Genomic DNA, 18,119 nt, shown 5'->3' with positions numbered 1-18,119 from the left:
CTTATAAATAAACGTCACACCGTTAGTCGATAATATGCGCCCACACAATGTTGACACAGACATGCGACAATTTCTATATCATGAAGATAACACAGTTACGAATTTTTTCGAACACCGTAACCATTCATCCTGATTCACGATTCTGTAGCAACGTACCCATTACTCGACTAGTGTTTATCAAGTTATTCATTGTATCCAAATAAGAAAGCTTTCCGAAACAAATGTCTGTAAATATGTATATTCGAATCAACATCAACAATAAGTGGCTCAAAAATGGAATAATTTATATCTGTTCACGGTGACTGAACTTAAAAAATATATAAATACGGGTTTAAATGGGTCTGGTGTATTGCAAAACATCGATTTTAAGATCTTACACACGCTAACAGAAACACATACACGCAACAGGATTCCACATTTTCATCAGGCACACATGAAAAAAAAGAGTAATGCATGTCCTGTGTTCCATACATTCTTATCGTGAGTTTTTCCTCGGTTGTAAAGCAAATGCCTAGATAGGAAGCGCCTTCTAAATAATCCCAGCGCGAAAATTCTGGTTCCAATTCCAGTTCGCTGGCATCTTACTAAAAAGATCTGAGAGATAAAGATGCATCGAAGACCCTGTCATGTTCATTCACGAAAGGAATAAAATGCAAATTAAAAGTGATCATGTGCTGTAGTTGTTGTTCGTATTGGTGCGTCTGCTGAGAGCGGATCTGTAACACAAGGAATATCGTGTCTGTATATGATTCCTAAACAAATGATGAACGTTAGTTGTAAACACATAATAGTAGTATATGTCGTACGGGATCATCTTCCGCAGTCCTATAAGAGAGCAGGAATGATGACTAGCCTTTCGACTCCCACGAAAATATCCCCGTTTCTCGAACGCCCGCGTCACTGTAGATATGTAGTCACTGAGTTACTGATACCTGCTCGCAATCCGTCGCAAATTTCGATAATTACCTTTCCACACATTACTCGACGTCCCCAAAATAGCATCGTATCGGTAAATTGGTCCCCTATATAAGTAAAAATTACAAATTTAACGTGGTTTCAAGGGCGTTATCGAAAAATTGTTACGTAGACATATATACAACAATATTTACAGACAGGCGCAAGAAACTTCCATAATTGTGGCCAATGGTGTGAGAACGGTTCGGACTGGACAAACAAGCAATGGAAATGTTTGTAAAATAATTCGAAACCGCTTTCTTGATGATAAAGTTTTACGAAATGTAGCGGTACGTTTAGTAAAAGTCATCGTCAGGTTTTTTAGGATCGTTATTTAAGACAGGAAATGCTTGAATTTTTTATAGTTTGTTAACTCACTCACGCTGCACCATCCAGCCACTATAGTAATGTGCAAGTCAGAAGTTGTCAGTTTCATGCTTTCTGCACGAGGAGGGACGGCGAATACTTTGTGGCTTTACCAGTGTGTTCCCTGTCTCCGTGCCACGCCACACAGTCCAGCCGCTGCCTACCGTGGCAACTGCCAACGCTGCGGCGAGCCCCACCTTGGACCACTGTTTCTATTGCTGACAATTTGTACATTCCGGAAACTATGGATGTAGCTTCTTAACGTAATACTTGTCATGTTTGTTTTATTACACCCATAATAAACACCACAGTGGCCAAGTGCATTTACCAAGCCTAATCTAATGAGAAAATAAACGCCAAACGTTACACGTCCACTAGAAAAAGCACTGACAAGCAGAGCAAGAGGACACTGGCTACAGAGTAACGTGGCACACTTCCACTTTCCACAGCACATCTCTTCACCAACCGTTCCTCACGTGTTTTCCACTATTATACATCGATGAACGCTTGCACAAATCACGGCAACGTCAATCTACAGCCAATCATGAATATCTACGCCGATAAATGCGAAAAATACTCTTCTCAAATTTGCATCACAGGCTGCACACACTGCGTGGAATAAGGCCTCCGCAAGAAGGCCGATATGTGGGATCGGGAGAATTTGACATAAAAGACGCCCGCGTGGGGTAGCCGCAAGGTCTGTGGCGCCTTGCCACGGTTCGCGCGGCTCATCCAGTCGGAGGTTCGAGTCCTTCCTCGGCCATGTGTGTGTATGTGTGTGTGTGTGTGTGTGTGTGTTGTCCTTAGCGTAATTAAGTTAGATTACGTAGCGTGTAAGCGTAGGGTCCAATGACATCAGCAGTTCGGTCCCATAGGAACTTACTACCACCACATAAAAGACGTGGCACCAAAACACAACCTTAGACATTACCTACAAAATAATTTTTTCGGTGATATGCTTGGAGAAATATTTCAGGGAATTCTTACTTCTTGAGATTTGTAAGTAAATTCGAGCTTTCAACGACTTGCTCTGTCGCCATCGTCAGGAGTTACCTATCGTAGTAATTGGTCGTGTTATACTTTCGTATTTAGTTGGCCGAATTATGTTATCGAAATGTCACAAGGTCACGGAAACGGAAGGAATAACATTGGTTCTCCATATTCTCGGGGCAGTGGCTGATTTCTTTAAGGAGGATTTCGAAGAAGAAGCGTCCATCTTACTTCTTTGGATATGCTGACGACGCTTTCTTTATCTTGACACACGGGACGGAGTCTCTTCAATAGTTCATTGATTATATGAATGGTATGCTCACCAATTTCAAGTTGAGCGCTGATGTGGAGAGAGAAGGAAAATTACAATTTTTAGATGTTCTCATTCAACGAAAATCAATTAGGTGTCTCGGCCAAACTGTTTTTCGGAAGACTAGCTGTTTTAAATACGCTGATACGGTTAGCTAAAACTGTTTCTTTCGAGGACCACCCGGAATCCACGGTCAGATATATGAAAAAGGAGTTCCGGAAGAACGGCTAAATCGAACGAGATATTAAATAAATGGTCTCTACTAAATGAAAACACAGCAGCTAGTCAATCACTACAAGATCCTTAGCCTACTGCAATCTGTCGATGGTACGTTAAACTCTAATCTTCCTGCCTTCCTTCCTTCCGCCTACAACAAATAAAATGATTCCTGGCCAGGAAAGGTGTTTGTTTTCTGACCACCGAGAGAATTATATGGATGCTGCACCAACAAGACACTCTTCTTCCCAGAGCCCCTTGAATTTATGAAAGTCCTTGTGAAACGGTAGCAGCTACATGCCAGGCTGTACTTACGACTTCAGAACGCTGCTCAGAGGACCGAAGCCCATTAAATATAGCGAGTACGATCAAAAATGTTGCCAAACATAGCTTCACAAAGAAACATACGATTACGTTTGATGAAACTACACTACTGGCCATTAAAATTGCTACACCACGAAGATGACGTGCTACAGACGCGAAATTTAACCAACAGGAAGAAGATGCTGTGATATTCAAATGATTAGCTTTTCAGAGCATTCACACAAGGTTGGCGCCGGTGGCGACACCTACAACGTGCTGACACCATGAAAGTTTCCAACCGATTTCTCATACAAAAACAGCAGTTGACCGACGTTGCCTGGTGGAACGTCGTTGTGATGCCTCGTGTAAGGAGGAGAAATGCGTACCATCACGTTTCCGTCTTCGATAAAGGTTGGATTGTAGCCTATCGCGATTGCGGTTTATCGTATCGCGACATTCCTGCTCGCCTTGGTCGAGATCCAATGACTGTCAGCAGATTATGGAATCGGTGGGTTCAGGAGGGTAATACGGAACGCCGTGCTGGATCCCAACGGCCTCGTATGACTAGCAGTCGAGATGACAGGTATCTTATCCGCATGGTTGTAACGGATCGTGCAGCCACGTCTCGATCTCTGAGTCAGCAGATGGGGACGTTTGCAAGATAACAACCATCTGCACGAACAGTTCGACGACGATTGCAGCAGCATGGACTATCAGCTCGGAGACCATGGTTGCGGTTACCCTTGACGCTGCATCACAGACAGGCGCGCCTGCGATGGTGTACTCTACGACGAACCTGGGTGCACGAATGGCAAAACGTCATTTTTTCGGATGAATGCAGGTTCTGTTTACAGCATCACGGTGGTCGCATCCGTGTTTGGCGACATCGCGGAGAACGCATATTGGAAGCGTGTATTCGTCATCGCCATACTGGCGTATCACCTGGCGTGATGGTATGGGGTGCCATTGGTTACACGTTTCGGTCACCTCTTGTTCGCATTGACTGCACTTTGAACAGTGGACGTTACATTTCAGATGTGATACGACCCGTGTCTCTACCCTTCATTCGATCCCTGCCAAACCCTACATTTCAGCAGGATAATTCACGACCGCATGGTTGCAGGTCCTGTACGGGCCTTTCTGGATACAGAAAATGTTCGACTGCTGCCCTGGACACCACATTCTCCAAATCTCTCAGCAACTGCAAACGTCTGGTCAATGGTGGCCGAGCAACTGGCTCGTCACAATACGCCAGTCACTACTCTTGATGAACTGTGGGGCAGCTGTATCTGTACAAGCCATCCAAGCTCTGTTTGACTAAATGCTCAGGCGTACCAAGGTCGTTATTACGGCCAGAGGTGGTTGTTCTGGGTACTGATTTCTCAGGATCTATGCACCCAAATTGCGTGAAAATGTAATCACATGTCAGTTCTAGTATAATATATTTGTCCAATGAATACCCGCTTATCATCGGCATTTCTTCTTGGTGTAGCAATTTTACTGACCAGTAGTGTAAAATCTTGAAACTTCCTGGCAGATTTAAAGTATGTGCCAGACCGAGACTGGAACGCAGAAAACCTGAGAGTAAAAAATCTGACGCGTCACGAGTTCCGAGAAATATGTATCCATATGAAATATGGGTTTCTCTACTGAAGCCTTATTTAACTCCTCAGAGCCAGAAGAACGTATTCACGTTGAAATGAAACATGGTGAAGTATAGGGGTCTACATTTCCCGCGCACGAGACCTGCCCCGGTTTCATACGCCCGAAGTCCGTGACGGCGCTGAGAGAATGGCGGCACCATTTATACCGCCACCGGCTCACGTGGCAGCGCTGTGCGCTCACTGCCACGTGCTCTCCCTGCCACGTGGACTCCTCGCACGTGTCCCCCGCGTCACCGGCCACCAATCCGAACACGCGGGTACAGCACGCTTGCCGTAGCATTCGCTGTTGAAAGTCAATCGGATCACGAGTTTCTCTATAAATGGCACTCCAAGCTTACCGCGCCGATCCTTATCTCCTTCAAAAACGGAGCGTCCGAGATCTTTCGGGCAAAAAACGGTTTCGGCAAAAACCTGTAAGCACGGACAGGAAGGGAGGTTAGGCTTTATCGATTCCTCGACGACGTCACTAGAGATGCAGCACAGCTCCGACTAAACGGAGATTGAAAGGGACAGTCGGCTGTGTCTTTTTCAAAGGCACAGTCGGAATACGTCTGACTTGATTTAAGCGGACGACGGAAAACCTAGGCCGGGGCGGTTTGACAGTAATTTGAACCACACTTCTGCCGCATGCGAGTCGTGCGTTCAGACATTAAGGTACAAGTTCAGTGGTGAAGCTCACATTGCCTGGAATCTGGGAGAAGCTGGAGGTAATGACGTCTGCTTCACAAGTTTTAATGGGAAACACAGCGTAGTATTAATATCGCTGCACAGAACTCTCAATAATAAATAATTGTTTTGTTTGACATTTCTTTTTTTTTCGATGTTGTGTAGGTTCGCTGATACCATACATATAATATTGCTGGTGCTGGTGCGTAAACGACTCTTAACTAAAGAAACAGGAAGGTTAATGTATATGTATCTCCCTGGCAGATTAAAAATGTGTGCACACAGTTTTAATCAGCCAGGAAGTTTCATTTCAACGCGCTCTCCGCTGCAGAGTGAAAAATTCGTTCAGGATAACGGACGTTTTTATACAACAGTTTTTCATTATTGAGATGGTGTACTTAAATATTTTAGATCTCGTGTTTATCATGAAAATTCTTTTTACTATTTTCACAGTGAGAAATGCTATGGTTTCTAACATCTTTTTTATGAACTACTAAAGAAGAACACATTTTACTCCGACAGTATAATGCAATAATGCAATTCACCCACTTCTTTGAAACTTCCGTCCTTTTCCAGTTTTTGGTACCCTGAAGAGCTTCTGCAGCTGACACTGACTGACAGGCTTCCCGATTCCGTGCTTTGATTTTATTTTCTTTGTAGGATGCTGTTCATACACTGTAAATTCGAAACGTCCTCTAAAATTCTACCTTACTTAAGTCAATCCACCGGCAGGACAACTTTTGCCTGAAGTACCGCTGACTAGGAAGGAAAAATGAGCTGTTTATGATGATTTGTAACAAAAGAACTACTTTGTATTTTAAAAAATAGTGCAACTAGCACTCACGCTCTGACGGTTCCGTACAATCTTAATTATGTGTATGTATAGTTAGTTCATGTGATGAGTGATTTTGCGAATATCAAAATATGTGATATATTAATGGTCGTATTTTCTGACGACACTGACTTAGAAGCTTAAATTTTTTGTACAGCCAAGCGATTGTAGACGTTAGTATTTGACATAAATTTCAGCTGGATGCTTTTCCGTGTCCCTGAGAAAAATGGGTCTTAACAGACGGGCAGGTATACGCACAGCAGAGTGGTCTTACAAAAGTTCAATTTCTACCTATTGAGCTACGGAGTCTTAAAAAATTAATTTTTTTCTTATGTTACTCAAATTCGGAACTATAACGGAAATTTATTTTCTCTCTATAAAATTAGTATAGATTTTTGTACTCCATTTGTTAGCCCACAGAAGATTTGTTTCTTGTCACCACGTCGGCCCAAGAATCACGGTATTCTGATTAAATATCAAAATCTTGTCTCCTACCAAAAACAAACCATTTTGAAGACAAAATGTGTACACTTTTGAGACATCAATTCAACGGAACTAACATTGTACCATATTCCGGTGAAAAAATGTGCAATCGAACTCGTTGTTTTCAGTTTTGAGCAAATTTTCTTCAGTGTGAAAATGACAACTCTCGAGAAAAATGCCATGCACAATAAGTCTCGGACACCGCAGACATTATAGTCGCTCTTCTGTATCGTGGTCAAATTTTGTGTAGCGGGTATATTAAGCTTTAGAAACGATGTAGGTGACTTTATAGGCAACACTACGTAAATAGATAATGATGCGCATTAGACTACGCCGAAGCAGAGCTGCAGTAATGTGCAACATCGTGAGTGCAAGTTGTTTAGAGATCTCTGGACCAGCAAAAAATAAAAGAAACGTACCTATGTGTCCCGCTTGCGTAATCGGCAAACTTGTCTACTGTGCCATACATTGCCGCCAGTGATTGAAATATAGTTCCGAAAGACTGTAAAGAAATAAACTGTTGCAACTACGTACAGATAAAGAAGTCTGCGCCTGTGATTCCCTTTACTCAACGAACGTATGTGTTGCGCGGGTAGCGGTCGCGCAGGCGAAGCCAGCAGAGGCAAATGAAAACTGACTGTCCATAAGAGCTCAATCTTCATCAGCACAACTATCTTACTGCACAGTTAACTTATTTGATACGCTAGTCACCGCAACGGCTGTTGTGTGACATAACGGTCCTTTTCATTTTCTGTGTCATAGTATGATTCAGTACATGACACGCAATTTGAGGAAATGTACGATGTTTCTAAAGCCACGTAAGTAGTAATGTTTGACTTAGTGTACAAGAAAAAGAGAAAGAACGTTAAAGTTTAAAGTTTCGTGGACACCGAGGTCATTAGAGATGGTACACAGACTAAGAATGGACACGGCTGCGGATGGAAATCAGCCATGCCGTAGGCGCACTTCGCCCCTTCTTCCGGTTTCTTTATGTAAAATAGTAATAATACTCTGTGACACTTCAAACGTTTGGGCGACAGAATTAAAGTAACGCCTTCTGGAGGGATAAAAAAACTTAGATGAAGCAGTTAGCTATTGTTATACTTCTATGTCACTGAAAAATATGCAATAGGATTTTATAAAAAAAGATACTAATCTACTTGTAAACAGTAACTTAATAGTGGATGTCAGTGAACATGCCCGTGAAATTTCTGGGGTGATATACAGTTTATATTTCGTAGATCATTTGTATGTAGCACCTCGACAGCGAAATATCTCTAGCTGTTGTTTCTTAGAAGTTTAAGAAGATACTACGAAACTACAAAACAACAGTAGTAAAGATGTGATAACTGGGATAAATAGCATTTGTTTTGTTTAAGAAATGACTGACATTTTACTGTCATTCCCATAACTCCCAATGATTACCCTGAATGATTCTTTACAAAAAGGGTTCCGGAGGGGGCGGTGTATTTTGCTTTTGTATAGCGGACACAAAAAAGGCCGGAAATTATGTTGGCGAATATTCTCAAAATTCCTTGGAAATTCTGGCATCTTATTTCACACAGAATCGCTTAGAGGAAAGAGGAGTTCACAGAATTCAAATCAACGGAGCATTTTCTGGGACGAAAGTCACTTTTATTGAATGAAAAAGAACTAGTACAAATTTATATCTACAGTTAAATGTTTCCGTTACACATCTATGCTTTGTCACAAACTTCTTATTTTCTTTTCCTAATAAAGTTGTGTTTTGGCCGTTTTAAGAAGTGACTGTAAACATCCGATTCACCTGTTCTATCTCGGTTATGAGAAGTAGTTTTTCAAAGATTTTAGATATTCTGTTAAGTAACATGAAATATTACTCCTCATTAGTACTATTAATAAGGTTTTCAGTTCAGCGTTAATTATAGCACAATGCTAGTGAAGATTTCTAGTACTAATTTAAAGACGAACCCATAGGAAATATTCTGTCTTCATACTTTGCATGAGACGAAATAAACGGCTGGGTTCTATTAAGTGTGTCACATGAAAATTAAGATTATGGAAATATTCACCTGCGTTGCAGCATTTCATCAGTTAAAGGTAAAACTGTAGCTGGATAGATAAGAAGTTGCATCCAGAGAGTACTCACCATGGAGATGAAGTAGAACTTCTCGAAGTCGTTCTCCTGCTCCTTGATGGCGGGCAGGCTGGTGGCCAGCTGCGAGTGTCGGCGGAGGGTCTCCTCCCCCTTCTGGCACAGCCACGACAGTACCTGCAGCCGAAACACGTGTGAATGCAAGGCGGGCGCGAGATCAGCGGATAATGAAATTTAATAATACACTTCACAGAATAGACGGATGACACGAATGATAGTGTCTGCCCATGGAAGAGACTGCAAGAAAAGTGAGACAGTTTAACACTAGATACGGAACCGTGAGCAGTAAGGGACGGCTATGACACCCCCCCCCCCCCCCACTCCCCTTTCATGTGGTTCAACAGCACCTGTGCCCCTACTCGCAATGGAAAACTAGATTATTGTTTTTCGAAAACAAATATGTTGAGAAGCGTGACTTCTTTACAGTTACCAGAATTATATCTGGAAAACAGCAAATAGCCTTAAACATGCAACAGAAAAGTTTGTTTACATTTACAATTTATCTTTTTTTTTTTTAAATCTATACTTATATGACACCTACAGCTTTTCGAGATGGTAGCTTGCTTTGTGCTCGTTAAATGTTTCAAAAATGGCTCTGAGCACTATGGGACTTAACATCTGTGGTCATCAGTCCCCTAGAACTTAGAACTACTTAAACCTAACTAACCTAAGGACATCATACATATCCATGCCCGAGGCAGGATTCGAACCTGCGACCGTAGCAGTCGCGCGGTTCCGGACTGAGCGCCTAGAACCGGTAGAGCAGTTAAATGTTTCGATTATAATTGTACTATAGTTACCAACTTTGGAATGGTACTTGTTAATCAGCCGGCCGGGGTGACCGAGCGGTTCTAGGTGCTACAGTCTGGACCCACGCGACCGCTACGGTCGCAGGTTCGAATCCTGCCTCGGGCACGGATGTATGTGCTGTCCTTAGGTTAGTTAGGTTTAAGTAGTTCTAAGGTCTAAGGGACTGACGACCTAAGAAGTTAAGTCCCATAGCACTCAGACCCATTTGAACCATTTGAATTTGTTAATCCGATAATTAGTCAATACACAGTGCACGCACGAACACAGTAGAATTTGGAGACCTACAACAGATATATTCGACGATTGCGTCGCTCAGGAACATTTACCACGTAAGTTTCTGCCAAATTATACAAACAGGTATAAGTGCAAATATTTCTCCTGGTGACAGAACGGTGTTCTGAACAGCATTACACCAGTATTTTCGTCATTTGCGACAAGCCATTTTACCTATTTTCCCCTGGGCAGCAGCTCAGGTGTTGAAATGTATATGTGTGGACGAAAAGTGGTTAGTCTATACTGTCAGGGGCAGTTCACTTAGTGGTGCAATTATGACCGTGCGGAAAATATCAGGTTCAAAAATGGCTCTGAGTACTATGGGACTTAACTTCTGAGGTCATCAGTCCCCTAGAACTTAGAACTAATTAAACCTAACTAACCTAAGGACATCACACACACCCATTGCCGAGGCAGGATTCGAAACTGCGACCGTAGTGGTCCCGCGGTTCCAGACTGTAGCGCCTAGAACCGCTCGGCCACCCCGGCCGGCAAATATCAGGTAGTAAATTATGTAACGGTTTTGAAGGAAAACTGTTCAGCACATAGAAAAATAACCAACTCACTGATGGGTACACATATTAGGGTACCACATATAAAATTATGTGCATTTGTACCAATTACACCCTGCATATGCATGAAATTTAAGACCATTTCCAGTATGATTACTCAAATTTAAAAAAAAATTAAATTTGTTTACTGGACGTTAAATAACTTATTTTTTTATCTATCAGCGCAAAAAAATTAATGGCACATATTGGCGTCGTCATAAAAGTTCGTAACAGATTTTAAAAAAATCCGAAGCCAGTAATGATAAAATGTGAATCTACGGCTGATAATTCGATAATTCTTATTCACAGGGTTCTACTGTGAACTGTTACGGTTTCAAGTTGATTGCTTTTCTTATTGTTTCGAAAAGAGTACATCGTTGCTAGAAAACAAAATGTATTTGACTCGCAGGTGTTAGCAGATCATCACCTGCATCAGCGCTTACTAAAATGAAATAAATTTCCATTCTAGCGTTTCACAGTTCTATGATTGTGAACTGTAATTTATTACCCCTATAGCACACACAATCTAAATCGCTCCATTCACCACAAACAGAGAACTGGTGCCAATATTGTTATAGAAAATAATCTAATGTTAACAAGTTCTATCTAGCTCAGATTATCCGTTTATTTTCCATGAATTCTTGTACCGAAAAGTAACAACATTTCTTCCACAACATCATTTGAAACTTTATTTTTAAACGATCTCGTTTCATATTAAGTATGTTTTTGCCTATTAATTTGTTATATCTTTATATTGCCGTATACCGTGGAGATTGTTCACGTAATTTTCCACTGCTTTATGGGAACCCAAAAATTCTCTTTGTTTCTCATATATAACTGTAACTAAATAATTTTCCTCAAACAATTTTTGTCTGCTGTGTGAGATAATTTCGTAAATGTAAAGGGAGGAAATAGTTAGGATTGGTAGTTTTACCAAATAATGGGGAGCAAGACGCTTTTTACTGTGCAGTACACATGCCTGTGACAATTTTCTTCCGCAGAGGCAGTATCAGAGATACGCTACTATGACTGCCTATGATATTGTAATTTTCGTGTACTCCCGTTAGTAATATTTGCTATTAGCATTGAAAAAGCAATTTTGTTTTCTTTCAATATGCTCACTATGTTTTATGATGTATTCTGTGACAAAGAGTCACTACTCGTGAAAGAAAACTAAATACACATTTTTTTTTTAAATATCTGTTCAACACATTTTTTTTCGTTTATCACTTGCTGTCTGTAGCACATTGTTTCCATAACGTGAGTTGCGTGTATCACAGAAAAATGTACTACAGGAAGTTGCTGAGCGTCACAGGATCTGCTCATTTCGCCCTTTTCCAAAGAACAGAGGCTACAAGACTGTTGGCCATATCCCCGCTGAAACAGTGCTCTTAAGAAAACATTCACAGAAACATGTCCAATGGACCACAAGGAAGCACGGCAGGGAATGAGGTGCACGTATGGTTTATTAGATGAGAGCTAGAGAAAACTGGAGACAGACGGTGCAGATTAGTAGGAAATAACAAAAATGTTTCTGGTGGCTTATTATCTATAAAATATTTTAAGTTCATAATGGACATGATGATTCTCATTGGACAAAGAAGAGTGCTAGTACTTCCACACTTGTTACATTGACAACCTGGTGCCTCCAGATAGATGTTGTTTTAGGACGTTTCATGTCCTGCGATTGCGTTCCTTGGCTTAATCGTACTGCGCAATAACCTATAGCTTTCTGCTCAATACAGCTGCCAATAGCGTCGTTCGATTTGCAGTGCGCTTGATTACTAATGTATTCCATTATCTACCCAGTAACGGAATCACTCGTTTCGATTAATTGTTATATTTTGTCTACAGTTCAGTCAAGGTCAGTTATCAGTACGGACTCATTTCTTCCTTATTACTTAACTTTCTGTCAACACGGAGTCCGTTTGATATGAATTAGGCTAGCTTAGGTACTGCAGGGAAGGACAGGGTTTGTGTTTTTAAAACTCACGTAGTCTTCCTTAGTGACAGTGAGATGAAACCTACTGCATATCAATGTCAACGCAACAGACCACAGTTGACTTCATAATAAGCCCACCTGTTGCATTGGTAAGTGTGAAAAACTGTGATTTAAAAAACTGAGGTGACTAATTGGATGATGTCGTACTGTCTCCCACGAGCAAACACCCTTCTGTTAATCTGCTACGTGCTCTATGGACACGAAATAGCGTTACTCATGCTAATGCAAAGGGCAACTCTGTTTGAAATGCAAAACAAGCTATGAATATTTTTGAATAACTTATTTGGCCTATGACTTGAATACCATCAAAGCGTTTGTGAATGTTGATGTTAAAATCCTTCTAAAAACCATCCTCTTATGGTTCAGTTTTACACGACGGTTGCTCTGTAGCAATGCGTACACCGTGAAATAGTGATGAAGGTACCACTCGTTACGGAAGAGCACAGAATAAATCGCTGGGATGAACTTGCGGTTCTCGCTGTTTGGTGTAGAAACTTCCGGGGTAATCACTTGCACAGGAGACCATCAAAATTCGGGTTATACGCGTATCAAATCTGTTTGACGGAGAGGAGACGTCTTACATATCTTGTTCAGGGCTGTTCTACCTTCTAACTGTTTTAGTGGATCCCTTCATAGTACTTGCCGAGTGTTACTTGCTGTAGTCTGTTATTGTACGACAGTTATTCGCAAAGTAAAGAAGGATCGGTCGCGAAATGAAAAACACAGTGAAAATCAGATGAAGCTTCATACAGAGCACTGGCCACTGTGTGTAGTACGCCCGTCGATCGCATCATGTCGCTCTTTTCAGTTCAGAGGTCACCGTGAGAACGTAAAGATGGCTAGAAATTAGCGTCTCCAGCCAAGTATGAGGGCCTGGCGAAATATTTCGCCTGAAGCGATGCAATACACATAACATAACTGTCATGCGGTTTGTTGTACATGAAAATTCTCGGTCGCACTCTGCAGGTGCCCCTGAAGATGCTCCTGCAGCGTTTTCGAGGGGAAGTGTTTGATCATCCACAATACAGCCTGTAAATGGCTACACCTGAGGTTAATCTCTGCTCAAATGACCCGCTGGCTATGAAGACAATGTTTTGACACAGACAAGCTGCTGTCCAGAGTAGAAAAATGTCAAAAAGCACTGATGGATGTCTTCTATAACGAGGGAATTGAAAAGTTAGTACAACGCTACGACAGATGTCTAAGTCTGAGCGGCGACTGTGTAGAGAAGTAGCCTGAAGGTGTAGCTAACCGTTGAAAATAAAATAGTTTTGATTTTCACTGCGGTTTCCATTTCGCGACCTATCGTTCCTTACTTTCCGAATAGCCCTCGTAGTCAACAAAGTAAATGGCTGCAGGAAAACTGCGTTAGCTTTGGAAACTTTCGGGAGCTTCTCTAAGAAGAGGAAATAAAGAAAGAGGCACCTCATCTACTACTTTCCAAACTTCAAACTTCACAGAAGTTTTTCTGCGAAACTTGCGGTACTAGCACCACTAGGAGAGATACTGGCGGAAGTAAAGCAGCGAGGGCGGGAGGTGAGTCGTGCTTGGGTGCTCATCTGGTTGGTCACTTGCCAGCGAAAGGCAAAGGTCCCGACTTCGATTATCGGTCGAGCACACAGTTTTCATCAGCCAGGGAGTATCATAAATGTAGATGTTGCGGGCAATGGTACATGTCTTACTAACATGTCCTTTCTTCTCGGAAGATTGGATAGATGTCTTCTCACTACCGTTCTTTCCAGTAATTCTCAACTTTTTACTTCGTATAACCACTTATCTTCTAATAACAATTAAACAACACAGTTGCTATCACGTAGAAAACAGAAACTTCTCTGTCGTGGGTATAGTGTTTTATTAATGGCTTCCCCTAATTAGTAACTTCCACTTAGTCCGACAAATGTGGCAATATCGGTAGCGGGTGATTAAAGTTGCGTCTGAGTCGTATTCCCACGTCCCGGTAAACAGGCGCGGCGACTGTGGATCGCCTAGCCAGCCGCTGGCCCAAATGCTGGAGACGGGGCGACGCTAGTTCCGGGCTGCGATCCAACTCTCCGGTCGGAATGCGACGCTAATTGGTTGGCGGACAGACAGCGGAATGCGGCGAGCGCCGGAAGCCACTGGCGAGCAGGCAGCGCTCGTTCGCTCGTTCCCTCGCTCGCTTCCTTCCGTGGCGACGATAAGGGCCGCGCCGCAGCACGTGTCTCGCGCCGCGCCGCGCGGTCTGCAAACAGCCGCTAACGAGCGGCCCCAACACGGCGCGACAGGAGGGCAAAGCAGCGCAGCGGGGGAGACTGGAGAGTGGGGAGTGGAGAGGACAGGAAGCGCGCGCTGGCATCCGCACACAGCCGGTACGGCGCGGGCCACGCCCAGCGCCCGTGTGTTCCCAGCCGCAGGATGCGGGCACGGATTGCTCTGTACCGAGGGCCCCACACACGAGCGGCGGACCGCAGCGACCATCGCCAGGCCGCGCGATCTGTCCGCAGAGCGTATGCGCGTGGATCGCAGCGATCGATCGCTGACAGCTCGTAACTTCCAAGCAAACCGACGAATCGCCGGCGATCGCGTGTAGTAACACAGCTGACTGCCTGGATTCGATCCGTTTGTCTTAACCCTTTCGTGGGCAAAATTATTGAGCAGTTTTTTTTTAATGAATGGAGAGCATAGTTAACAGATAGGTATATCTATCATACAGAATATCAAATTTGCTCCAACTGTGAAAGTGAGGTCACACAACAAGGTGCGAAGTATTCTTCCCACAGCCCTTCCTTGAAGTTAAATGACAAAATTAACTTTTTCAATACAGGGTGTTACAAAAAGGTACGAACAAACTTTCAGGAAACATTCCTCACACACAAAGAAAGAAATTATGTTATGTGGACATGTGTCCGGAAACGCTTACTTTCCATGTTAGAGCTCATTTTTATTACCTCTCTACAAATCACATTAATCATGGAATGGAAACACACAGCAACAGAACGTACCAGCGTGACTCCAAACACTTTGTTACAGGAAATGTTCAAAATGTCCTCCGTTAGCGAGGATACATGCATCCACCCTCCGTCGCATGGAATCCCTGATGCGCTGATGCAGCCCTGGAGAATGGTGTATTGTATCACAGCCGTCCACAATACGAGCACGAAGAGTCTCTACATTTGGTACCGGGGTTGCATAGACAACAGCTTTCAAATGCCCCCATAAATGAAAGTCAAGAGGGTTGAGGTCAGGAGAGCGCGGAGGCCATGGAATTGGTCCGCCTCTACCATTCCGTCGGCCACCGAATCTGTTGTTGAGAAGCGTACGAACACTTCGACTGAAATGTGCAGGAGCTCCATCGTGCATGAACCACATGTTGTACTTGTAAAGGCACATGTTCTAGCAGCACAGGTAGAGTATCCCGTATGAAATCACGATAACGTGCTCCATTGAGCGTAGGTGGAAGAACATGGGGCCCAATCGAGACATCACCAACAATGCCTGCCCAAACGTTCACAGAAAATCTGTGTTGATGACGTGATTGCACAATTGGGTGCGGATTCTCGTCAGCCCACACATGTTGATTGTGAAAATTTACAATTTGATCACGTTGGAATGAAGCCTCATCCGTAAAGAGAACATTGGCACTGAAATGAGGATTGACACATTGTTGGATGAACCATTCGCAGAAGTGTACCCGTGGAGGCCAATCAGCTGCTGATAGTGTCTGCACACGCTGTACATGGTACGGAAACAACTGGTACTCCCGTAGCACTCTCAATACAGTGACGTGGTCAACGTTACCTTGTACAGCAGCAACTTCTCTGACGCTGACAGTAGGGTAATCGTCAACTGCACGAAGAATTGTCTCATCCATTTCAGGTGTCCTCGCCGTTCTAGGTCTTCCCCAGTCGCGAGTCATAGGCTGGAATGTTCCGTGCTCCCTAAGACGCCAATCAATTGCTTCGAACGTCTTCCTGTTGGGACACCTTCGTTCTGGAAATCTGTCTCGATACAAACGTACCGCGCCACGGCTATTGCCCCGTGCTAATCCATACATGAAATAGACATCTGCCAACTCCGCAATTGTAAACATTGCACTGACTGCAAAACCACGTTCGTGATGAACACTAACCTGTTGGCGCTACGTACTGATGTGCTTGATGCTAGTACTGTAGAGCAATGAGTCGCACGTCAACAGAAGCACCGAAGTCAACATTACCTTGCTTCAATTGGGCCAACTGGCGGTGAATCGAAGAAGTACAGTACATACTGACGAAACTAAAATGAGCTCTAACATGGAAATTAAGCGTTTCCGGACACATATCCACATAACATCTTTTCTTTATTTGTGTGTGAGGAATTTTCCTGAAAGTTTGGCCGTACCTTTTTGTAACACCCTGTATATGTCATATTTATTTGATAAATTTACTTCTCTTGTTACAATGATTGTTCACAATTACTTGCCATGAAATTTTCTGAAACATGGGTCTATGCAAAGTGGTATTTGACAATATGTACAAACACAGCGAGTGCTCTTTTCCGCAGCTTTGGTACTACAATGACGGCACGTCCAGTAGTGTTTTCCTAAAATGGGTCGATGCTCCCCTACAGCCACATGACGAAAATCTTCAGGTACTTTACCCCTTTTTGCCAGAAAGGCAGGTGTTTGTCCACGCCTTTTTTGGGGTGAGAAGCCAGCGATCAGTTGTCTGGCTAGATGGATCCTGTGTGTGAGCTGATCATGCTGTCCACTTTCTCTTTCACTTATTTTCCACAGGATAAAACTGTTCACTGCAGCAACGTCCAGCAGGAAATAAAATATTCTGCGCCACCATTTTACAGAACGTCTGCCAATAGCATACCTTTCTCGTAGTTGATCAAACTTATCGACACCACCCATTATTTTGTTGTATTCTGCCGCAACTTCAGGACAAGAAATCTCTGTACTAGTACCATTCTTGTTTTTGCTTTTCACTGTGGCTGTTTCTCATGGGTCATGAATTGAGGACAGGAAAGTGACTGGATGGTTATCCATTCATTTTACTGCAAAAATGGCTCCTTTTGTTTCAATCTGGAATTCTCCTCTTTCCAATTTTACGTTTTCCTAAATTTGGGTAAATCAAAAGTATTTACCTTATACTATAGCTCTGAGGAAAAGAATCACAAAATGTCACGCAAACAACACTGAAAGGCTCCTCTACAGAGCAACACTCAGCTATACAATGCCTCTGCGCGAAGGTACAGCAAAAACGGTGGGAACTTCCGATTGGAAGTAGTACCCTATACTGTTCACTAGGTGGTAGCACCGTACAGAGGTGCGAACTGTGAATCCCACGGGACTAAGAGCGAGTTCATTGTAGTGGGAAGGATGTTTCCCACGGCTCACGAAAGGGTTAAGTGTCGTTGTGTGGCTTTGTTCTGTTTCACTAGGGCCAGGTAGAGCAATGAAAGGGGACCGAATTGATCAATGTGTTGATCTCTCCGGGAGACGGATTTTCACAGGACGCTGTTGTCTCGAGAATGCAAGTTTTTTGAGCTGAGCGTTTTTAAGCAGTCAGCAGTAGTCAGAGGATAGGAGCGGTGCAAAAG

The 18,119-nt window shown here is 43.0% G+C and overlaps 1 protein-coding gene across 1 annotated transcript in view; it reads right to left on the bottom strand.

The window, feature by feature from the left end:
• The window catches only part of LOC126260741 (uncharacterized), a 702,522-nt gene that overhangs the window by 348,587 nt on the left and 335,816 nt on the right, over positions 1–18,119 (bottom strand). Inside the window, exon 7 of the mRNA XM_049958080.1 lies at positions 8,913–9,035. Within this exon, the coding sequence (XP_049814037.1) occupies positions 8,913–9,035 (123 nt within the window). The remainder of the gene's footprint in view (positions 1–8,912; positions 9,036–18,119) is intronic.

This window comes from Schistocerca nitens, chromosome 5 (genome assembly GCF_023898315.1).
Source record: "Schistocerca nitens isolate TAMUIC-IGC-003100 chromosome 5, iqSchNite1.1, whole genome shotgun sequence".
Taxonomy (NCBI): domain Eukaryota; kingdom Metazoa; phylum Arthropoda; class Insecta; order Orthoptera; family Acrididae; genus Schistocerca; species Schistocerca nitens.
Note: the sequence above shows the minus strand (reverse complement) of the source record. Positions and strands in the feature narration are given on the sequence as shown.